This window comes from Ascaphus truei, chromosome 5, assembly GCF_040206685.1.
Source record: "Ascaphus truei isolate aAscTru1 chromosome 5, aAscTru1.hap1, whole genome shotgun sequence".
Classification (NCBI taxonomy): Eukaryota; Metazoa; Chordata; class Amphibia; order Anura; family Ascaphidae; genus Ascaphus; species Ascaphus truei.
The window spans coordinates 40708174-40734168 of NC_134487.1; the positions used below are offsets into that span (position 1 = coordinate 40708174).

A 25995-nucleotide genomic window follows, 5' to 3' on the forward strand; every position below is an offset into this window, starting at 1 on the left:
TCATATGTATATCTTAATATATACAGTATCTAATATGTTTCATAAGGGCTGTGCTATAAATATGCCTGTGCTATTTACATTCCTGTGTCATGTTTCAATTCTCTGACCGACAGCCACGTGCTCAGTAAATGAGATAGTACTGGTCATAACAAGGAGTAGGACTTGGGCTCCCACCTTGGCAGATAGATGTCAGTCTAAGGATAAAACGAGGGGTTACATAACGTATGTGACATGCTTAGATGTGTGCCCTCATAAGATTAGAAAAAATATAGGCCATGCCTTGCAGATTGCAGTAAGGCAGCAATCGGTATACAGTTATCCTTTGCCTATTTGAGGACCATATAACTGCTCACTAATCACTATAACACTAGTTTAATCAACAGTTAAAGAGTCTCAGTATCAGTATCTCAAAAGTTCATGTTAAACCTGATTAATCATCTAAACACCCACTGTACCTGTCACGTACTGCCCACATGAGGGCATGTGATCTGCATATAAGACAAGGGTTAATACGCTCGCAAGCGCTCCCACTTTCACCTACGCAGAGGTCCCTCAAATGGACAATATCTCCTCTACAGGACAAGGGTTAATACACAGCTCGCAAGCTGCCCCACTCTTCTCCTTCTCAAAGGTCCCTCAAATGAGTTAACATCTCACCTAAATCCGTCTGTAACAAGTAGTCTGAGGAATCCAGCAGGGAGCTGGTTAATTGCAGCCAAAGTCAATTAATCAGTCTCCACCTGGATAATCAGACAGGTTGAAAAAGCTTCCTGCTAGACACAGACCCAGAGACTCTTGAGCACACAGGCATGACTGTGTGCTGATATCAAGACACCAGACTGCTCTTCCAGGGTGCAGCGAACCCAGTGTAACGTTGCTCGTCTCTGAACAGGAAGCGGACCCGCAGGGCTGAAGTAGGGGTATAAGATCACCGACCGGAACCAGGGGACAGAGTTAGAGTAGTCGTGATCCAGGCAGAGGTCACGGCAGGCGGCAAGGGTGCAAGTCCGGGTACAAGCTGGGGTCAAGGCAGGCGTCACAGGAGCAGTGGTTAGGTAACAGGCTGAGGTCGGCAACAGGGAAGGCTCAGGAACAGGGAAGGCTCAGGAATCAGAATACAAGGGGGCCAGGCACACAAGGAAATGCATACAATGCTTGGGCGGGGACTAGAGTCACTGGCTGCTATTTAAGCCCTGGAACAGGTGCAGCCAATATAGCAGGCTGCCCGTAACTAAAATGTCCACAGCTGCCATGTAAGGGAGGGTTCCAGCCAAAGCCTGGACTAGAACCCTTACACCCAGGAACCTGCCAGAGGCTGGCCCCTCAAGCAGACACATATCCAGACCCAGACATGAAGGGCCACCTGCTTTGAGGTACCTCTTTAGACTTTGGGGTGATAGGTTGGTAAGGAGCTTTTCATCCCAGCCTTGCAGATAGGGACTGGGGAAGTGAGTTAGCCCTTACACAGGGATAAGCTGTTTGTTTCTTTGTATACAGGTGCAACTGCCTGTTCTGTTCCGCTTGCCTTGCGAGTTCTGCACGTAATCCACTCCATAGCGGTAAAATTCCAGCGGCCAGACTAATGCCCATCGGATTAACACAGCGGGGCCCCCTCCGCTTTAATGTGACTCGCGCGGTGTGAATCCTACCAGGTTCCACCTGTCTGTAAGAGACGCGCAGTAAGAGACTGAATCAGTCACTCTACTGCACGCCTCTAATCCGCAATCGTGGGGCTTTTATTTTAATAACATATTATTGTAGCAGGGGGTCTCCGGAACTGAATCGCATTGATTTCAGGTCCAGAGACCCCCTGCTTCCTGCGTTACAGGCCCTGTTATGGGGTGCGGTATCCCTCTGCTTTGTTTAAACCTCCCGATCACGTGGGCCTCTCCAGTATGGGGTGCTGGTCTTCTCTGCTCTCCTCGTGGGTCTGAGTCTCAGCTTGTCCCTCCCTGCCTGGGTAGTCCCATAGTGTAGTTGCTGTGATGTCACAGCTCCAATTGTTCCTAGTGTCCTAGTACTTTCCTCTGTTCACAGACATTGGCAATGGATACTGTCTGTTTCTGTACTTGGCACAGTGCTATTGGTTGGGCAGTCAAGCACTTCACGCCCACCTTACACATTCCCATACATATGGATATATAGAGGGTGTTACAACCATAATAAAACATTGGGAGTGATCTGGAGTTGTGGAAGAGGTTTAATAATCCTCCCACATTTGCATATAGACACGCAAAAAAAATTGTGACAGTTTGGTGAAAGCAGCTAGGTCGACACCAACATTTAACCATGTATTATTTGTCATCTCAACTCTATGGCCAGGACATACTTGAAAACGAGAGGTAATTCTCAATGTATTACTTCCTGGTAAAACATTTTTTATAAATATGTCGCCTAGGTTCCCCATGTCCCCTTACCTTCCGCTGCGGCTGCAACTGGCAGTGGAGGCTGGGGAGAGTTCAGGGAGACTGGAGGAGTTTGCGGTAGGGACCGGAGTGGCGAGCGTATCGCCGGAGCTCCGCCAACGGCGCCACCATCTTGGAAATGCGCAGGCATTCGCAGTGACGTCTAGTGCATGCGCAGTAGCTAAGGCAGAGCGTCAGCCAGTACATACATGTCCTTCAGGGGAACTACAACTCCCAGCAGCCCCAGTGGCTACATAGATCACATGCTGCAGCACAGCCAATAGGGCTCCAGGATTCCCCTGCTCCCAAGATTGATACAATTTGCGCACTGCAGACCACGCCAGTCGGAGAAGGGAGCCAGACAGAGAGGTATGGTCTCAGGAGCCTGTGGCTCTAAGACTAGGCCTAGTTTGCCCCTTAGGCCCAGATAGGCCCCGCTCATATGTAGCTTGTGGCTGCTTCAGGGAAGGCCCCTTAAATAGGGACACTTCCCCATTGTACTGTCTAGTGTCAGGGACACAGTGAAGACGCCGCATGGTGATCATGGCCTGTGGTCTGGGATCAGACCATCTCCGTGGCTAAAGACTCAGGTGATATTATCCACACCAGAATTCACCCTACGCGGAGGTGTACGCCATCGCGGATGACGACAACCGTGGATAGACGGATACCTTGTTCGTCAGCATTACCCGAGTGCTAGAGACCCGGGCAGGTACCCAACTAAGTGCACCAACACATCACGGGATAGCGCTATTTCCTACACTTTTGGGTGGGCCTGACATTGGGTGAAACGGACTTCAGGGTATTGGTGCCAAGCACCCTATGTACTTTGGGGACACTCATTGGTGGTACAGGGTTAGGCCTATCAATCTGTGTGGTTCAGGGTACCGTTATACTGTGTTCAGTAAACGTTGTTGTTATATACCTGACTGTGTGTGTTATTGTTATTGTTCCTGTAAGGGGCCTATCCCACCACGTTGGGATCCCTTACAGGTGGAGGCGCTGCACCAAGACAAACCCAATATCACCCCAGGCTCCCAGTGGCAGAGGCTCAGACCTCCTGGTTGCCATACAGGTAATAGCAGTACCGGTAGTTCCTTCGCAGGTACGGGGGAATAGGGGCTACAAATAAATAAAGAAATAATAACACTCAGACAACAATTACCTAGTGAAAGAAACAATGGTACGTTGCCCTGGCTGTGTGCATTGTAGTTCTGTGATTAAGGAAAACACAATACATCACCTTAGGACAGGTAGATCGATGGCCATAAAAGTCTTTTACACTTGCGCTTCTGACTACAAAGTCATGGAAAAATGTGTCCACTCCCAATTAAGCGATTTCTACACCAAGACAAATTTCCCTAGCCAATTCCAATCTGGGTTTCGTCCCAAACACTCCACCGTAACTACCCTGCTAAAAGTTTGCAATGAAATCCAGTGTGAAATGGAACGAGGACAACTCACTGGTGCAGTATTCCTAGATTTTGCAAAGGCTTTTGACACAGTTGATCATGTTATCCTGCTTAACAAACTCCAGAGTTCTGGAATAGGGAAACATGCTTTAAACTGGTTTCAGTCCTACCTATCAGGAAGATCCCAACATGTGTCCATCTCAGGCTCTAACTCCAACCCCCTGGATATCACCTGTGGTGTCCCGCAAGGCTCTGTTCTGGGGCCCCTACTCTTCTCAGTGTTCATTAATGATCTTCCCACAGCTTGTAAGGAAGCCTCAATACACATGTATGCAGATGACAAAATCCTATATGCACACAGCCATAGCCTCTCTGACCTTCAACACATACTTCAGTCTGACTTTTTGAGACTCGAAAACTGGATTTCCCAAAACAAACTGTTTTTAAACACTGACAAGACTGTAACAATGGTATTTGGGACCAAGACTAAATTTGTAAAGCTTCCAGTGACTGAGCTCCTGATTAGAACCAACGCTAACACCACCCTAACACCTGTCACTAGTTTTAAATACCTGGGCTTATGGTTTGACTCTCACTTAACATTCGGGATGCACATTGATACCCTGACAACCAAGACCTATGCCAAACTAGGGGTACTTTACAGGAACAAATCCTCCCTAAGTCTCCTGGTCAGAAAGCGTATCGCACAGCAGATGCTAATGCCAATTATTGACTATGGAGACATAGTGTATGGCTCGGCTCCTCAAACCCACCTTAGCAAACTTGACATCCTCTACAATTCAATTTGTCGTTTTGTTCTCCAATGCAACTACAACACACATCACTGCAAACTGCTCAAAGAACTAGATTGGTCAACACTAGAGTCTAGGCGCAAAGTTCACCTTTCCTGTCTTGCCTTTAAATTCTTCATGGGCAAGCTACCCAGCTACCTGAACAAGCTCCTCACCCCTACCACGTGCAGCACTTATCACCTGAGATCAGACTCCAAAAGACTATTCATGGTCCCAAGGCTCAACAAAGTATCCGGACGTTCCTCCTTCTCCTTCCGTGCACCCCAAAACTGGAACAACCTACCAGAGACTCTCACATCCACCACCAGTTTAAGTTCTTTCAAATCTAAGGCTGTCTCACACTTTAACCTGGTCTGTAACTGTTTCATACGCTCATAATATATATTTTCTTTAACTGTGCACGCAATGTCTTGTATATAATGTATACCCTGTTCATTTATGTAACTGTAATTGTAACCATGTATTATTTGTTTTACTCTGTACCCAGGACATACTTGAAAACGAGAGGTAACTCTCAATGTATTACTTCCTGGTAAAATATTTTATAAATAAATAAATACATGATTCATGTTTTGAAGTGTCTTTGGGATGAGATATGCGGGGAGACTAAACAGCCAGTTACAGAATGAATAGGGGAACATAAATCAGTAATCCAGGGAATTTTGAGGGATACTATAGCATGTAAAGATTCTCCTGTAGTGAAACATTATAAAGCTGAGGGTCATAATGTTAGTCAGCTGACTTTCCTGCTAGGGGATGACGTAGGACCTATGTTTAAAGGGGGTAACCATCTGAGATTGCTTAAGAGGAAGCAGTGTCTGTGGATATTGAGATTGGGAACTCTCGTGCCATTTGGCATGAATGAAAAGCAGGATTTTTTTGTGATTTCTGGCTTGAGTGCTCCTGGTCATATTTGCGCTAATCACTTATTGGGATAAATTTGTATATTTTATATTTTTTTATACATATGTACACTCTGTTGGAACTTGTTATATTATGTATTATTGCAGCTATAACTCTATAGATAAGTGATACAGATGTATTTATGATTAAATGACACATTGTACATCAGATACAGATACATTGAGTTATATGTTTTTTTTCTCAATTGCACATTGATAAACAAATTTATATTTTGTAGCTATAATATGTTACTGTTATTAATTTAGATATACATTGTGGTATTTATTTTAGTTGACACTTTGTTTTGTGTTCCCTTGGGGGTTTATAATAATGACTATTCTGGATTCTATCAGCATTAATACTATTAGCATTGATAAAATCATATTTCCCCCCTCTAGATGGCGCTGTGGGATGTTATGGGGAAGGTATTATTACTTTGGTGGTGTTTTGGCCTGTGAGACGCTCCGTAGTGATGTCACTGGACACACATGTATTGACTCCATACTGTGTGTTGTATATTTGGCCTGGGACTGTGTCACTGTGCTGAATACAGGGCTCGGTGCCGCCTGAGACATTGCAAAATAATTCTGTAAAGATTCCATCTACTTCTTCCCCAAGTGTTTGTTGAAGCAAGAATTGGGAAATACAGGTGCTGCTGCTTCTCCTACATGGATTGGGCTTTTTACCCCTTTCCTGGTTCTCTATATCTCCTGGAATATAATACTAGACACTTCCTAAACTCATTGTGATCATCCCCCCCCCCCCCGCCCCCCTTTGAGATCCTGTGTCTCTGAAGGGTTTTAAATAGCATGAATACCCCAACAAGTCCTCCATGCCAGGGAGAGGTTTTCTCTCGTTCAAGTACCCTCTTCCCATTCATTTCTATGGAGGATTACTAGATCTCCCTCATTACCATCTCATTCCCCCTGAAAGGAGCTTCTGCATCTTGGGATGTCTGTCAAAGTTTAGTGTGTGTATGTATGTATAGATATATATTACACAAAATGCAGTTAACCTCTTTTTGCTAGATAGTACTATAATCCATTGGAATTTAAAAGATTAAGGGACCGTCATAGGTGCACCGCAAAGGGTAAAAGTTTGGAAATGTAGGCTGATTCGTTCCCAGTTGGCTGTGCGCTGCTTTTGCTGGGTCCCCCAGAACCGTTCCATTTCTAATGTCGGCACTCCCTTTTCCATCACACTTTCCCAAGCTCTCAGTGGTCCCCGCCTAGTACGTCAGGTATAGCAGGCCCCAAAAGAAAGGATGGGGAAGTGTTACTGTTTGATTTAGGCTGCGGACATAGTCAGTTCTCCCGTGCGGAGACTGAGGGAAAGCGGGTGCTTTCCCTGGCCATGGTACGAGCGCCATCTGAGAGCGTGCCAGTGACGTCACGGAGCTGTTTCGCCCTCATTGGGTGAACCGCTCGTGTGACCGACCAGTTTCAACTGATTTCTTGCGCAGCCCGCACGCCGCATAGACGCGAACACTGCCTTTATTCAGTCTGTTTGCTCAGCGTGCGGACGCGTCTGCGTGGTATGCCATACCATGGACGTAGCCTTAGCGTGAATGGGTTAAACCAGTTGTGTACCACTTACTACAAACAGATGATAGGGAGAGTATACAAGCAAATATGACCTGAACGTTTTAACCTCTCCTCATTACATTCTGCTCCTCTTGCTCTTCCCTCCTGCACAGCGACTTGGACCGAAGTTGAGGGATTCAGCTGGTCAGACAGCACCAAAAATTTTTGATTCCCCCCAGGTTCAGGGTATGTATTGTATTTTTATTTATATAGCGCCAGCCAGCAGTTTTACGGAGAGAACATACAAGATGTAATACGGGGAAGAGTATTGAAATTAAGTGCAGTAGGCATCAGTGGAAATATTGGGGAAAGAGTCCCTGCCTTGGAAAACTTACAATCTTATAGTGTATTGGGAAACATATAGAAGGGGGTTATATGGAAATGTTATAGGGCAAGGTTAAGAGGGTAAATGTGTATGCAGTGGGTCATGTGCACATTTAACACTCAATATGACTTGTATTTACGCATTAGAAATGTCTGCAGTAAATGCACATACTGCAATCACTTTCAAGACATAACCTGTTGCTAATATCTGGGGAAAATGCAGGAAATTACAGTTTTAGATCTTTGTCAGAAATTTGGATATTGCTCCCCCGTGAACTGAGGTTTTATTGAAAAGCAAGTTTTGTGTTGTGTTTTTCCCCAGGACTTTATCCGTACACATGAATTATCACCATACAGACGATATACAATGTCAGCCACAAAATCCAATGGATTTGTTTTATTCTGGGCATACAGTGAAAATATGTGCACCCATGGTTCGATATTCAAAGTAAGTAATACTTTTCCATAGGAAATATCTTTCCTTGGCTTGTGAATTTATCTGAGCAAGTATCACCTTGTAAATTGAGTCTTTATATGACTATTTGTCATTAGACATTGCAATTTATGTGGCAGTATTCCATTCTCTGGAATATATTGGCACACTGGGAATAAGCAATACTAATGTATAACTTTTTTAGATTACTACTTGTCGATCAACATACAGGCAGTCCTCGTTTTACAACGCTTCGCTTTACAACGAATGGCTTATCCAATGCTGTGCAATGCATACCTATGTTAATTTTGACAACGCCAAAATGGCTTATCCAACGCTCTTACGATTCTTTGCAAAGTTGTTTATGTGCATATAATATATATATTATACTATATTATACTATATTATATATTTATATTATATATTATGTTATATTATATATATAATACAGTATATGCACTATATAATTTATGTGTATGCTGCATATCTTATTGTCTGCGTAAAATATTTTGTGTATTTTAGCATTAAAAATGCCTTCAGGAACGGAACCTTTCATTTAAACAGTGTTCCTATGGGAAAATGTGTTTCGCTTTACAACGTTTCGCTATCCAACGCCATTTTGAGTAATGCATTGTGTCGGATAACCGAGGACTGCCTGTATGTGAAAAGTGTAATGGGAAAGAGTCTGCCAAAACTAGACACGTATAAATCATCCTTGTATTATTATGTAACTAAATTTGTAATGGAGGCACCGTAATTAGTGGTGCTTGTTTTACCATCATGAACAATTTTCTATCATACCAATATATTTATTGTAGAAAAGTCTGACCTTAACTAGTCAGTGGTTCCATCATGGACAGATGACCATTGGGTTCCTGGTGCCCATTCTTCCTTATAGAAGAGAATATAAATAGTTGTTCTTGATTTTAAGCCCTGTGAAAAACTGATTTGTTTCACCATTTGATTTAGATGGAGGAAAGCTCACCCTTTCACTGGAGACTTAAAGGAGCAGTTCCTCATACTCCAGTTTTTATTTTATTTATTTTTTTAATTTACGAGGTGGGAACCGGGAGTCCACCTGAGCAAAACACCACTATTTTCAACTCTGGGACTTCCCGGCTCCCAAGATACCTTCCTGTGAAGTTACTGGGTTTAAATCCCCCTCGGGGGGAAAACAAGATGGCTAATAAACACATAGATACTCAACAAGCTCTGAGAAACCCCAAACATTACCACATAATATATGTATATAAGTGTCAAAAGGAGTGCTAGTAGGCATGGCGAAATGTATACAACAACAAAAAAACAAAGATGCCCAAAGCTACTTACAATGTGACAAAAATACACAGTGCAATACCTATATATTCTCTTGAAAAGGGGTAATTTAGTTTAACCCTTTTGCCAAAGCGTCGTAAGCCTGCTGCCACTTCGAGGCATGACCGTTATCAGGTCCTAACACTCACTGAGTTAAAATTCTTATTTACCTCTATAATTAGGGGAAGAATGATTAGCATTGGATCTGTCATAATCCAGCAGAATGAAACTGACCTGCCAACTTGGAAAGTGGGGAGGGGCGAGCTTAAACCTTTTTGGCGAGGGGCCACTAACACCGAAGTGGCAGCAGGCTTACGACGCTTTGGCCAAAGGGTTAAACTAAATGACCCTTTTTCAGGAGAATATATAGGTATTGCACTGTGTATTTGTGTCACATTGGAAGTAGTTTTGGGAATCTTTGTTTGTTTTTTGTTGTAAAACAAGATGGCTGCCAAATCTCGGTCCAATATGAAGATGCAACATCATCGGTTGTGGCTTCCAATTGGATGACCATTTAAATCCCCTAAAAAACAGGAAGTAATACCAGTAACTACCTCGGGAACCAGTTCGTCCCTAGGGCTGAAAATAATGCAGTTCGGCTCTGGACAACCCCTCGGTCCCAGTTGTGTAATAAAAATGGAGGTTAGTTAGATTTACTCCTTTAAGGCAACTGTCTAACTTTTTTTAATGTGTGCTGTTCTCGCCACACACCTTCAATGATAACTATACCATAAATCATACTGCAACACCCCTCTGGTGAAACTCAATCTATTTTACAATGGTGGTCCACTTCCAATTGCTTAGGCAGTGGCTCTGCAGTAATAATTTTAAAAAAACTAGCTGTACCCTGCGTAACACACTCCGATATAGCAGATCTTTAAAGCTATTAATTAAACATAACTCTTTGTTTTCACTCCTCCAGGTAATGCCTTGCTGTCTCTTGTCCCCTTCCCCCCCCCCTTTCCTCTATGCACTCTCTCCTCCCCTTCTTTGCGCTCCCTACCTTACTGTGTCTGCTCCTCTCTGTAACACTACACTCCCTCCTCTCCTACTCCTCTCATCTGTCTGTTTCCTCCTCTTACTGACCTTGCAGTCTCTCTTCCCCTCTCTTTGCACTCCCTCCTCCCCTCTCGCTGCACTCCCTCCTCCCCTCTCGCTGCACTCCCTCCTCCCCTCTTGCTGCACTCCCTCCTCCCCTCTCGCTGCACTCCCTCCTCCCCTCTCGCTGCACTCCCTCCTCCCCTCTCGCTGCACTCCCTCCTCCCCTCTCGCTGCACTCCCTCCTCCCCTCTCTTTGCACTCCCTCCTACCCCGTGTGCAGACTGCTCTCCATTCCCTCATCGTCATCCATCTGACTCCTCTCTTTGCTGTCTCTCCTGCTCTCCTTGTTCCTCTCCTTGAGGAGGCATTACGGTTGTTGCTTAGCAACCCTGTATCAGCTCAACCTTTATACGGAAACATACCTAAGCCTTATATATAGATATATCGATAGATTGATGTGGGACCAATGTGTCTCGCCAGTTATGGGGTAAGCAAGTATTGCAAATTTAAAAGGTGTTTCATAAGGAATGGTACCTCCACAGTAACTCCTGTTTCTGCGATCATGCATTCTTTAGTGTTTTTATGACAAAGAAGAGCCCGGCCATAGGAAGGATGCAGGAAATAAGGTATTAGGGAATGTCGTCATGGTATGGAAATAATTAAAATAGAACAGCCTGCTATACAAAACATGGCAATTCAGTTATTTCGTTCCATAAATGTGAATTCTACCAGTTTGGTGTCAGTAGCGATCTCTTGGCCATAATTCAACTTCATCTCTATGTATTTATAGACCTCTTGCTTTACAGATTGGCTTTCAGGGCCCTGGTGAGAAAGTACGGCTGTGATTTATGTTATACTCCAATGATTGTTGCTGCTGATTTTGTTAAGTCGGTGAAAGCTAGAGACAGCGAATTCACAACAAACCAAGGTACTGATCTGAGTTACAATGGCTTGATTCATCATTTCTAAAAGTAAGAGATGGGATATTTCTGTATCCAGCGTGTGTGCAGGTTTAGTGGCATTGGGAGACAGAGAAAGAAAGAGTATTTTCTTAGGCTGTGTCCATGGTGACCGCTCGTGTCCGTGCGCGTGACGTCACCCGCGTTTTAGCGGGAGCGTTGTGTGTCCAGGCTAGACGCGATGGGGGGGCGTGGCCGTGACGTCACAGTGCTGGTTCACCTTCATTGGCCAAACCGCTCATGTGACCTGGCTGTCACGCGCCGCGGAATCAAATTGAACTGATTCCTCGCCCCCTCTCGCTGTCGCACGCGCGGTCTATGGCTGCAATCATTGCCTTAAGGCATTGTGATCGCGCCGTCTCCCCGACCATGGCCGCCGCCTTAGTAGTGGGACTGTTAGTTTTTCTTCTACTGTAAGTGTTGTTACTGCATGCATACGTTCATGTACTGTACCTACTTCGGGGCTTTTAAAAGTAATTCATTGAAATTCTCTGAAAATAATAGGAATCTTCAACTTTTAGTCCAAACCAGGACCATTGCAAGATCTGTCGTTTCCGTGTGTTTAAATATTCATGGCGGAGACAATTATTAACAGCTGTTTGCCAATACATTAACAGTATGTGTATATAAATTATATATACTTAAAATGATGTATGCATATCAGCACAATTGCATTAATATACTGTAGTTATGTCAAATATTTGTTTCTGCTTAAACTGCACCGCTACTGCTTAACTACACAAAAACAATCGGTGTGTATACTGTATGTATGTAAATATGTTTTCGTTTATATAGTGGCAACAATGTGCACAGTAGTTTACAAAAAAGATAATAGAATACAGGGAATTGTAGTATAATAAGATAAACAAACATAAAAGCAGACGTAGGAAAGGCAATGCTTGCCCCAGACAGCTTACAAATTATATACATACTGTATGTAAACTAAATGTATATCCACACAATTGCACTGATATAGTTATAGGTTCAATAGTTATTTATGCTTAAACTTATATTTTAATATATTATTAAACAATAAAGAATTCAGAGAAAATGTAGAGAATGAAATTGGCAAAGTTGTTCCTCGTATAGTACATGCTTTTTCTAAATAGCATCTTCCCAACTAATACTGTTGAAATACTAAAACCCCAAATGGTTTTTTCCCACATGTGCAGTGTAGTTTTATGGCGACCGTTGACATATTTGCGATTGGTGGTTTGGAAAGATGTATGCAGCATATCCAATACGAGTATACTTCGCACGGCTTCTGTTCGGGAGGTAGAATAGAGGCAAAGCCCTCGCATAAACAAATATATTAAACATGCGTTGCAAAGCATCAAATGATTTATTACTTACAATATGAATTGTAACTCTAGGACCGCATTAGTACTGATATTTAGAGATACGACATCTAATGATATAAATGTCAGTAGAAACTGCAGCACCGGTGAACGCCCCCAAGATACCTAATTGCTGTGTACACACATGAAGTTTAACACATTTTTCAGGACCGTCCTATACAAATATATCAATGACGAATAGTGGTTTAAAAAAATAACATTTATTAATCCGCATAGGTTGATCTTGATGGATATATGTCTTTTTTCAACCTCATCTACTATGTAATATATAAAATAAGGTGTAAAAGTAAAACAATGAAATGAGTAGAGGTGGTGAGTATCTGAGGTCAGAGTGAAAAATATATACACTCCTATATACACAGGGTGGGCGAGTCACAGAAAGGGCTTGCTTTAATTAATGCCTACAGTATGCCTGTCCAAATACCTAGCCCTGTTGTGTAAGACATATAAGCCTATTGAAGCCCTGCGTTGTGTAACGAAGGTAAAACAGGCGTAGCACGCGTCCTGTTAAACTGAGGTGCGTCAGTGCTAATTTAACATGCAACTAAGCCAGTTTTAATGAGATCACTAATAGTTGTTGTTTTTGCATATAATTAGAGTTGGGGATTGGCGTAAACCCGCTGGGAACATAACGTCCGTTATTGATTTGATAACATGACGTTATGAGCCCTAACTTAACGAGCTTTGTGCATTTGGGCCTTGGAATGTTCACATAAGCAGAGCAGCTGTCTCGTGTGAGCAGATTATTGCCACGCTTACTGTGTGACCAGATTATTGCCACTCTTACTGTGTGACCAGATTATTGCCACGCTTACTGTGTGACCAGATTATTGCCACGCTTACTGTGTGTAATTCCGCTGTTTGTATGTTAAATGCTTCTATCAGAAGGAATTTATCACCACTCATTTTGCATAAACCTACAAATTGATATAATACCCCAACACACACGTTTCCGCATCGTTTACGTTATCTTAGCTGCAGTTAATGATAAAACATTTTAAATGTACATTTTGGGTTTATAACTGCAGTTGACGATCACCTTCTAGTTTCCGCTGTATGTACTCCTAATTTGATTTCGTCCGCATAGTATAAAAATGACCTTGTGAGTTCTCAGCCTTGATCCACGTCTCAGTGATGAATAATTGTGTTTGACATGTATAAAATCTCCTTTGTATACAGTATCTTATCATTGTTTTCTTCTAATAGAGATTGCAAGCTCTATTTACCATCCTGCCTACATTGTATTTTACATTACAAGCTTTTACTGTAAGGGTAAGCGCGGTATAAATAAACCTGAATGTATCCATTTCTGTAGGTGACCAGCCACTAATTGTTCAGTTTGCTGCAAAGGAAGCCCAGGTTTTAGCAGATGCTGCACTCCTTGTCTGCCCATTTGCTAACGGAATAGACCTCAACTGCGGCTGTCCTCAAAGGTAAACTAACCCCTCTGCTGCCTGCCAGGCCTGCAAAGCACGTGCGAAGCAACATCAACAAATAACATTTGTGTAAATAATTTAACAATCGAATTGACTCCCTAAACAAATGAATTCATGTATGTATGTATATCTTTATTCACCACACATTATATTTCCATTTGCTATATCTTTATATGTAGCACCATTTATGTACATAGCACTTCACAGCAGTGATACACGGGACATAATCATATAACACATAATGGGAATAAGCGCTTGAGACATAAATGTTTGGCGGCTTTTGTTTCTTTGGAAGTTGAGTACAAAACCTTTCCTTTGGGGATCTCAGAATGGGGTCGTGTTTGTCAAGCAAGTGTATACCCTTATCCCTCCCTGTCCTTTATCGGAGAGCCAATAAAGGTAAGGAGAGGAGAGATACGTGGGGGCTGCCTGTGCAAACTCATGTTGAACACCTCACACAAAAAAATGGAGTTGAGAGAATGAAACCCCTCGTATATCTCATTTGAACTTGTTCATGTGGAAGCGTGAACAAAATCCTGAAAACACGTGTTTCAGCGATAAATAGGTTATTAACTACAGTATGTCTGCACTTCATAGAGCAATATAGGAGAAACTATTTGCTTCTGCAGGGGACACTCAAGCTAAATTGTATATGTTTCCCACAAATGATTATTTTTGCCACTTTTAGCCAACAAGCAGATAAATCCAGTTAAAGCAGCAATTCATGTTCAGGGATAAATGTACTGAACTTTATATCAAGTCTATCTGTAGTTCTAGGCAGCTCCTGTGTGTCTTTAGGAAAATTATAGACCCAATATACAGTATATACTCTAACCAAGGTTTTATTATAAGGAAGTTGCATGAGGCTTTTCTCAATGCCAATAATCAACAGAACAGTTTTCCATGATTTGTCTAGAGAGGGTTATTGAGTATATATCAAGGATAGTGAGGGGCCCTCGCGTTGACTATTTTGGATCTCATTCAATATGCAGTGTTTTCCCTTTCTCCTGGAAGATATCGGCTCCATTCAGATGAGTAGAGCTATAATCTTCCCAGGCAAGGGAAGATGGTCTTAAAGCAGGCTGTGACTAGTGATTGCTGTGAAGTGTAACCATTACTAGATAAGGCAGCATGTTCATTTACAGAGGGGGGGTCCCAAGCATGAACTGTAGCTAACAATAACTTCAGCTTTTGCAATTCTTGGCTGTAACTATCGTTTGGTATATAATGGTATTTACATGATATAAAATGCATGCAAATACTTGGTTATTGAAAGAGCACGAAATTGTTGCTATAATAATGATAATAATAATCAATGTAATATTTTATAATACATGTAGTAATAAATCAGGAGTGAACCATCTTTTAAAGGAGCAGATGCTGCCATGAAACATGTTTTCCCCCTAGGTGGGAAGCAGGGGGGGGGGGGGGTCTCTGGAGCTGAACAGCATTTATTTCAGCCCTGGGATCCCATACTTGCCTCTGTAGGGGGTGCGAGTAGCTGCTCTACAGTTTTAAATGTCCTGGTCACACACTTCCTATTGGCCCGTGTGACATTTTAAGCCGCCATTTCTATAACCACACAGCTGGAGCTGCTGCCGGCACCCCCTACAGATGTAAGTATCTCGGGAAACGGGGTCCACGGAGCTGAAATTAACACGGTTCAGCTACGGAGACCCCCTGCTTCAATCCTATAACTATAAAAAAGGAGAGCAGGATTGGTCTTTTAAGCTGTGACAGAGAGAGCTTTAGTGAGGTTTATGCACAGAGCAACACAGCACCATTAGCCACTTTAGTGCTTCAAACCCTTGATTTCTTCTCCTATTGATTTTCCTTCCTGCCCAGGGTTTAAAGAAGCAGCAATAAGTAACGAGGACTGCAAACCGATGGTGATGCCCCACTTACACTATAGTAATGCATTTCATGCACCACTTACACTATACTGTAGTAATACTTTTCATGCACCACTTACACTATACTGTAGTAATACTTTTCATGCACCACTTACACTATACTGTAGTAATACTTTTCATGCCCCACTTACACTATAGTAATACTTTTCATGCCCCACTTAGACTATAGTAATACTTTTCATGCCCCACTTACACTATAGTAATACTTTTCACGCACCACTTACACTATAGTAATACTTTTCACGCACCACTTACACTATAGTAATACTTTTCACGCACCACTTACACTATAGTAATACTTTTCATGCACCACTTACACTATACTGTAGTAATACTTTTCATGCACAACTTACACTATAGTAATACTTTTCATGCCCCACTTACACTATAGTAATACATTTCATGCACCACTTACACTATAGTAATACATTTCATGCACCACTTACACTATAGTAATACTTTTCATGCCCCACTTACACTATAGTAATACTTTTCATGCCCCACTTACACTATAGTAATACTTTTCATGCCCCACTTACACTATAGTAATACTTTTCATGCCCCACTTACACTATAGTAATACTTTTCATGCCCCACTTACACTGTAGTAATACTTTTCATGCCCCACTTACACTATAGTAATACTTTTCATGCACCAATCTCTCTGCGTTGGCTTTCTGTATGAAATGCCTATAATTTGCATCCTCGTCCTGATAACACACTTAATTGTGCAATCCTCTGAATGTTTTCCCTGTTGGAGAAATACAAATATATTTGTTAGCCCTCTCATATTGTTAACTGCTTAACAATGCTCCAAAGCAGAGCCCTATTTATTTATTTATTTATTTTTGAAGTGCTATTGCATTTTTTCCATAACACTCACAGCCGCTTCCTCTGTCTATGGGAATTTTAGCAGCTTCATTATGGCTGACTGCGGATTTACAGGTTCAAGAACGAAAAAAAAATATATATATATATATTATATTATTATTTTTTTTAATTAGTCAAGTATGCAAAAGATTTAATGTGGTGGGGGGAAAGGAGATTTTTTTCAAATACTCTGAGGTTAGGGGACAGATTTTCTAACCCGTAATCGTTAGCAGACCATATAGTGATCAACGAAGATTATTCTTTACTGTTGTAAAGCAGGGAGTATGTAGCCGGGTTCTTTACAACAACAAAAAAATACATGTTGAACAAGATAATACAATGTCAATACAAGGGTAAAGGCTACGGATTAAATTGAAGCCCCATGAGAGGGAGCTCTGCTCCAAAGAGCTTTCAATCTAACCAGTGTAGTGAGATATTGACATCTCACAATGAATGAAGGAAGTGCGGAAGGTGTAGCTGTGTGAGTGCATGTTCATAAAGAGAAGTTGCTGCTTTTGGGAAGATTAACACGTTTCAGTAATAGAAGATGGAGAAGTGCAACATACGGTATAAGCACAGATTTATTTAGTAAATCTGGCCAAAATGTCAGTGGCTGAGTCAGAAATGTTACCTCTGATAAAGGCTGATGCCTTGGACACTACACTATACTTCTGCCGTTATTCGGTAATTCCATGCAGTCTGAACGGCCGTTATTGGCTCGAACAACCTTTCCGGGTACAGAGAATTACCACAATAGTTTGTGTGTGTATGCATATATGCAGTGTTCGACAAACCTATACATTTGCTCGCTCCGGGCGAGTGGATTTAACCCCCGGGCGAGTAAATATTGGCCCAAGCAGCACACGTTTGGTACTAGGTGGCGAGTAGATTTTTTTGTGATTTGTCAACCACTGCATATATGTATGTGTACACGTGTGTGTGTATGGATGTGTGTGTTTGTATGTATATATATAATTACTTTTACTTCGGTAAACCTTGTACCATTGTACCATTTTTCTTGCACTTTTCTTGCACAATTGTGTTGTTATATATACACCAGTAACAACAATTTATTTGTATTTAAAAGGTGGGCGATGGCAGAAGGCATTGGAGCTTGTTTAATAAATCGGCCCGAATTGGTTAGCGATATGGTGAGACAAATACGCAATCAAGTCAACAATCCAAGATTTTCTGTGTCGATCAAAATCAGGTACAATGTTTCGAAAATTAATGCCAGTAGGATTTTATTTGTGCTTTTAGTAAAAAAAATGTGGGTTGCGTCCAAAGCTAGTTGTCAAATTGGACTATCCCAACGCGTTTTGTCGCACAGCGCGACTTCTGTGCCACAAAACATATTGGATAGTCCAATTTGGGCTATTTTTTGAGATAGCTGAGAGCTCATTGCTTTGGAAAGCTCCCCCTGTGACTGGAGGTAGTGTTTTGCACTTCCGGTATCTGGTGGGGAATACTGAGGAGTGTGGGGAACACATCGATCCTCTGTTTGCTACCGTACCTGCTTTTGGTCCAACGTTTCTTCTGGGATTTACAGTTTGAATTTTCTTGCATCGAGCATAAGTGGCTGGTAATCATTCAATACCAGGTTTTAATAAGGCGACTATTACCTTGTTTGCGAGTGTTATTTAGCCACAACCCTCTCTTTTATATATTACAATTAAATAGATTTATACTATGGACAAGGTGCTTCTCTTTGTTTTATAGTGTAGGTAGATAGACAACATATGTAATGAGAGGACATATCCAAAATCCTGAACTTCCATTACATTCAAGTGGATCCTTGACTCATTTTGATTTGCTAATTAATTTTACACCTTTTACATTTTAGAATCCATGAAGACATAACCAGAACAGTGGACCTCTGTCGGAAGGCTGAGGCGGCTGGAGTATCCTGGATCACAGTACATGGACGAGCCATTGAGGAAAGACATCAGCCTGTGCACTACGATGCAATAAGAACAATTAAAGAAAGCATGTCTATTCCTGTAGTGGCAAATGGAGATATTAAAAGTTTAAAAGAGGCTGAGAATATTCATCAGGTAACAGGTGCAGATGGTAAGTCATTGCTGGATTTCATTTCTATGGGGAAAACTACGATGATATGTAATTATAAGATTAGTGTATACGGATGAAAACTTAAAGGATGCTCATCTGCCTACTTTTATGTGAAACATTTGGATTTTGTTAATGTTTATTGCTGGAGTGAAAAACATCTTATTTAATCAATATATTTTCGCAGGCTGCGAGATAAAGCTATAAAATTACAAGGCACGCTAAAAAAAAACCCATGATTGCAGGATTCCTATTTATTGATCCCCCAAAGTCTTTGTGTAAAAATGTTATCAATACATGGTCAGCCAGCAGTAACTGAATATTCAGGGGGATATACCATTGTTCACATAATTATTTATACAAGTCCATCGTCCATTATTTGAAAAGGGAATAGGACGATATAATGTCCCAATGGTTAACATTGTAACGTTTATGGTCTTGCGACCTGAACAAAAAAATTCTACAGTGTGCCCCTGATCCATGTGGGAGCAAAACCCTCAAACTTGTACATTGAAGACCAACTCCATACCCACTAAACAAAGGAGCCTTCATAGCTTAAGGATTCTGCTATAACTAATCTTAGCTTCTTCTGTGCAACATATTACAAAGCCAGAAAGACGTTGTCAATCTGTGATTTTATTTTTGGAATGTGGGTCCATTCAACGTCTTCTCCTTTAACCCATTGAGCGCAGAAAAGGTTAAGGTAGGGTTAGAAAATCTCTCAATGAGCCCGATGTAATACTGCTCATCTAGTACTAGTTGTTTGGTGTATTTTATTTCCAATGTGTTCATTTTTTTTTTCTCAAAGGTGTGATGGCTGCCAGGGGACTTCTAGCGAACCCCGCCATGTTTGAAGGATATGATGAGACTCCGCTGACCTGTGTTCAGGACTGGGTTGACATAGCTTTGGAACATGGAACTCCTTTCACCTGTTTTCATCACCACTTGATGTATATGATGGAAAGAATAACTTCAAAACAAGAAAAGAGAGTTTTTAATGTCTTATCTAGTACATCTGCGGTTCTAGATTATCTAAGAGATCACTATGGGGTGTAACAGCTTTCACACTTCTGATCAGCTATATTGTTGTAATTCTGTTGAGAATTTGAATCTAGGTTACGATACTATTTGGTCAGTATGTAAATTGATGTTTTATCAGCAATTTTGATGCAACAAATCAAACTAGTTTTTAATTCATATGATTACCATATTTCTAAATATGTTAATTTATTTTACTGGCACATTCCAAAGATTACCTTTTTTGTATGAATTCACCAATATCGAGCATTCTTAGAGTTCCAGAGACTAAAGAACAAATTATATTTTATGACAATAACTTTCAATATTTGCTCATGTTGTCCTTCTTTTTAAACAGACAGTATTTTTGCAATTAAGACAAAATGACCCAGATCTACTAAACAGCGCTATGCACCTTATTTAAATGAATGAGTATTAAGGAGCCTTGCAGATTTGCACTTAGTAAATGTAGCCCAAATTTTATGAGTACTTCAGTTAGGTGTTACCTTTTTGTTATTTGGACCAACAGCTGATATTTTAGGACAAGCTTTTGAGCGTTCTACTCTATTCCTCGGGTCAATATAGCCCCAAATGTTTAAAGTAGTCACTATCTAAATGACCATGCACCCCTGTCTTTAAAGCTATCACAACAAGAGGGAGATAAATATAAATGAGCTCAAACACAAAAGGAACGTGTTGCTCGCCGTGCATTCAAGTGTTGTTCTGAGACCAACAAAATAATACATTTGGTTTCTTTGGCCCAGCTGCCAATACAAGATACTCTGAGAGTACAGTATAAGTAGTAAGACAGTGGAGCAGCAACACTGTGGTCCTGGACAATGGGACATGTTCAGTAAGTTCCAATAGTGCCAATTCTGCGCTTTTGCACGGAAAGCCCCATTGAAGTCAAGTCTTTCTGTGCATTATGTGCCAGATAAGCTATTGCAGCTTGCAGAATACTGTATACCCCAATGAGCTTTTTTAAGTAAAGTGTACAGAAGGTTGGATAATGGCATAAGAGATGCTTTGGATAAATATTTGCAGTCCCTCCCTCTGTTTTAGTACAATGTGATGAAGGCCTCTACAGAACAGGGTGTATAATCCATTCTATGTTTGTTTGTATTTGCCAAGAGGGAAAGTGGCGAGCACACAAGGCAGTGCACTCAAAGTAGAATTCACTTAGATGCACACCACATACATATAAAATATAACCTTTATTGACATTACATAAAACATATATTACCAACAATGTAGGTGTAACCGAGATTAAAATAAATTTGACGACTGTCTGTCATCTGATCTAGATATTTAGCCACTGGATAGCACGTTAAGCTAATAATCTAGGAGATACAAGGCAGATACAGCAGCGGTATAGGTAAACCACCTAGGACCAAAACCTAGTTTGCACCTAAAAATCCCATATAATGATAGTACCAGGTAGGTGCATAAAGTTACAATCATAGGTAGGGAGCTCCCTTAATAAACAGATAGGGTATGGAAAATCCTAATAACAGAACACTGCTCCTAATATGATGGTGATACTAGGTCAGATACACATAGTGATTATCATAGAAAAAAATGTCCCTGAGGAAGCTCCATAGCTGGAGGGAAACGTGCGTAGGGCACGTAGTCATGTTGTAAGACTCCTACTTGGAAATCTTTTATTTTAAAATTGACGAATCTACAGCTGACCAACAGTTACATCTTCATAGTTTGATTGTGGGTCTCACATACTGGCACTAATTTGCTGTTCCTGTGTATATATGTGCGGTGCCTAAGGCTCATTACATCTGCGGTGACATCTGTGTGACTCTGGTGCAGTGTTGGGTCAGGATATTAGGCTTTTCCACATTTGAACCTGATCGTTTAGGGAGCTCACCTTTTCTGCTGTATACACCCCTAGTCTTTATCTGGATCACACTACATCTATGATAATCACTATGTGTATCTGACGTAGTATCACCATCATATTAGTAGCAGTGTTCTGTTATTAGGATTTTCCATACCCTATCTGTTTATTAAAGGAGCTCCCTACCTATGATTGTAACTTTATGCACCTACCTGGTACTATAATTATATGGGATTTTTAGGTGCAAACTAGGTTTTGGTCCTAGGTGGTTTACCTATACCGCTGCTGTATCTGCCTTGTATCTCCTAGATTATTAGCTTAACGTGCTATCCAGTGGCTAAATATCTAGATCAGATGACAGACAGTCGTCAAATTTATTTTAATCTTGGTTACACCTACATTATCGGTAATATATGTTTTATGTAATGTCAATAAAGGTTATATTTTATATGTATGTGGTGTGCATCTAAGTGAATTCTACTTTGAGTGCACTGCCTTGTGTGCTCGCCACTTTTCCTGATTCACTTCAGTTCACAGTTTTGCACCCATTTTGATAATTACCGAATTTTCATTAAATTAGTATGGCCCTTAGTTGATCACTCCCTATCCCTCTCTTTATTTGCCAAGAGTGAGCAACTCGTTTCAGAGACTGGTTAGTAATTTATTCTTGCCCAAAATGCCTTTGTAAATTAGAAAGCTGTAAATCGTGGTGCCTGAATATATGCAGCATATACATAGTTATCACCACATCATCAGACGCCCATATTCAATATGGTGTGTATCAAGGTAGCACCCAGTTAACTATGTCAGATTTCAGGTAAATGGTGCAACAGTAACGGTACATTACCCTGCTTCACACAGTAATCAATGGGTGTTTTATTCTGCGATGGTACTAACCTTTAAGCGAGTCATTTAACAAGTGGTTAAAAACGAACCTCCTTGGCTATAGCTTGGTATGTTATTGTTGCCAGAAAAACAAAGATTGGGAAATGCCAGGTACACACTCCAGCAAAACACACAAAATCCACGGGGAGCATGGGGAGGAAACAAAAATAAATTTAAGTGCAGCAAAAATGACAATGTGAAAAAAGCCTTCAATTGACTTGGCTCTAATGAATTGACTACTTACAAGATGTAAGAGTCAAAAAGGCAGGGTTGACTCAAATGGTCAGAGGTAAGTGGATGATGCAGTTGTCATCAAAGTGGATCAGGTCCCCAGGATCACGTACCCCAATGTAGAGAGAAAAACTGGCATAGCGCAGATCACTCAAGATAAAAATAGCTTTATAACAATAAAATATTATACTCACATTCTAACAATAAAAAACGGGCATATCACACTGCATTAGTGTAGGAAGATTTTAGCCAGCTGGATCACCGTCCCACGATGTTCCCCCACTCCTCCGCCTCAGCCTCCGACTCCTCCTTAGGACTGCTCCGACTGGCGTGTGACGTCACTTCCGGTTTCGCCGCTCGGTGAGGGCTGGATCCTCCTGCAACTCCTCTGCTGTATGCTCCTCTCTGAATAAGACTCCCACTCTACGCGTTTCGAAAGCGACTGCTTTCTTCCTCAACAGAACAGTACTCAATAGGACACTGAAAGAGTAGTTTGAAATGCAAAACTTACTGTATTTCTCTCTTCCTAATAATGTTCAAGACCTTGTTTTTTCAGATGTTTGTGAACTTTGTACATTTATGAGCTACAAAATGTGTTTTATTATTACGCAATTATTAAACCCATTGGCTGCCAGACAGGACTGTATTACATTGCAAAGAAAATGCATCTCAGATTTGGGGCAGTGAAGAAAAGAATGTGCTTTATATAAAAACTTGAGACACATTTCTCTTCTTTAAGGTCTAGAAATACATAATCAATATGTCCTGCCCATTTGACAATGTAAATGCTAAAATGCATTTTTTTTTATTTTTATTAAGAATATTTGTTTATTAAACTGGAACATTGCATCTGGCTTGTAAATGTATGGACAGTGTCCTTTTTACATGGAATAAACGGTTTATATTTCAAACAATAGGCATTCTTTTGTCATGCATTTCCTCCCCTCGTCCTCTTACAAAGCAGTATTCTTTCAATCAGGGTCTTTACCGGTGTGAGTAAATTTCTATTGGATAATATTTCCATCACATCCATTATTATTGCTATATTTCCACTGGTATGATCCCTGTTTCCCAACTCTCACATACATGTAGTCAATTCTACTCCTTGAAATTTGTCTCATACATTTTCAGGGTCCCATAGACTTCCGACTCACTTTTTGGCCATTATTCAATGTGCTTGAAGGCTCCCCTTGTAAGGGAATATGTTATCTCTATTCATGTCAGTGGAGGTAAAATCTACCCTAATAAGATAGTTTCACCGCACAATAAATAAGGACCTTTCAGAAATGATCCTAGGTGTGGTATAGCGGTTAAGGTGTTTGGTCTTCCATATATAATCTTGTCAGTTTCCTGTCTGACCCACCTACAATCACTGAGTTTAGGCAATCACAGTGCCTTCCAAAAACTAGCATAAAAATTAGGTACACAGATGTAGCAGACGTTATTGCACCATTAACCGCGTTTTGCAAGTCTGAAAATGCAGTTGACTATATACATGGTTTCGGTCAGTACCTTGTCAGGGGGCTGAATCAGCACAGACTGGGCGTAGATATGCTGATGGAATAATGTAGGGGGCCAGGAACTTTTATAGCACAAACATGAGCTTTATTGACAGCCATCTACAATGCTATTCACACATTTAGTGCGTGAACTAAATGTTTTGTACTAATGTATGATATCTTCTGTTATCTTAATATATTTATGAAAATATATAATGTGTGATATACTGCATGTTTGTGGGTCGGGTTCTTTGATTTTTGATTTATTGCGGGCAGTATTACTAATTCAGGGCAATGGACAAGTCAATTTTGTTAACAAAATGTGTGTGTGTATATATATATATATATATATATATATATATATATATATATATATATATATATATATATATATATATATACAGTGTTCGACAAACCTATACATTTGCTCGCCCGGGCGAGTGGATTTAACCCCCGGGCGAGTAAATATTGGCCCAAGCAGCACACGTTTGGTACTAGGTGGCGAGTAGATTTTTTTGTGTGGCGAGTAGATTTTTTGGTGATTTGTCAACCACTGTGTGTATATATATATATATATATATATATATATATATATATATATATATATATATATATAATTTTTTTTAAACAAAATATTGTTTGCATAAAAAAATGAAAACCCCACTACTGTTACCCTCCCCTACTGCTGCCACCCATCACTCACTTCCTAACACCCTAGTGTACTATACTTCTCAGAGCTGTCTGTTGATGGTTGGGTGGAAGGTGGCCTTTCCTTTTTGTCTGAGCTAAGAGAAGGGTCGGGATGAGTCTGGTGGGACCACTCGGTCCATCCCTGCTCATCGTCCGCCTCGCTCAGCCTCAGCAGGAGTGGTGTGTTGGCCGGGTCTAGTTTGCCTTTGCCAAACAGAATAGAAAAACAGAATAGAGAATATAGCTATTTTAAATCCACATACCATCTAAGAATTAGGTATCATAAATATAGGTACATAACACTATGCTCACTTACTCGTGTGGGGAACACGACCAGCCACTGGCGATCCAAATCGTCTGAGTACTCCACAGCAAATGTCATAGGAGAAACATGGGGATTCCACTAGGAATGCCACCGGGTATAGTCGGGCGGAACCCCAACCGGGATCCTCCTGTTGGGACTCTTTGGGAGTCCATCTTATACATTACTAGAAAATTGTAGCTAAGGGGGCGAGGGGGGGTGTTGTATTGAGTTACTCAACTATCTGAATCAGCTGAGAAGAGACAATTAATATATTCAATATACTAACCAGTTGATTGTGGGTCAGGGACTCACAAACACCATGAGTAGGACGATACATTTAATAAGGGCAAGAGGATTCACAACCTTATATATGAACCGTAAAGAATAGCATGGGAGGAAAAATGCATTGTCAATCTGTTGGAAGGCTGGAAAAGGGATTTGCCAAATTTAATGAGCCCATATCGATGATTAAAGGATTAAATGGAGTAAAAAAAAGTCACGTTATCAGAAGACTTGAGGGAACTCCAATTTAAGGTGATCCATAGAGCATATTTATACCCCAAGAGGATTAGCAAAATGTAATAAATAACTCGTGTGGGAAGCTGAATCCAGATTTTAGGTATTATAGTATATCTGGGTCTGTTAAAAAAAAAAAAAGACAGTGTTTTTCTGTTCCCGTGGTTGCAACAT

At 40.9% G+C, this 25995-nt stretch overlaps 1 protein-coding gene across 2 annotated transcripts; it reads left to right on the forward strand.

The window, feature by feature from the left end:
* The first annotated feature begins 6011 nt into the window (after positions 1–6011).
* On the forward strand, positions 6012–20173 carry DUS4L (dihydrouridine synthase 4 like). Of its 2 annotated transcripts, none has more exons than XM_075599716.1 (8): positions 6012–6181; positions 7229–7301; positions 7739–7887; positions 11034–11155; positions 13860–13977; positions 17851–17973; positions 18607–18833; positions 19639–20173. In XM_075599716.1, the coding sequence occupies exons 3-8, from the start codon at positions 7778–7780 to the stop codon at positions 19884–19886; spliced, it is 948 nt and encodes a 315-aa protein (XP_075455831.1). In that variant the 5' UTR covers positions 6012–6181; positions 7229–7301; positions 7739–7777; the 3' UTR covers positions 19887–20173. The 2 variants fall into 2 exon arrangements, with proteins under 2 accessions (XP_075455831.1, XP_075455830.1); XM_075599715.1 differs by having other exon boundaries at positions 7762–7887.
* Positions 20174–25995: the final 5822 nt, after the last annotated feature.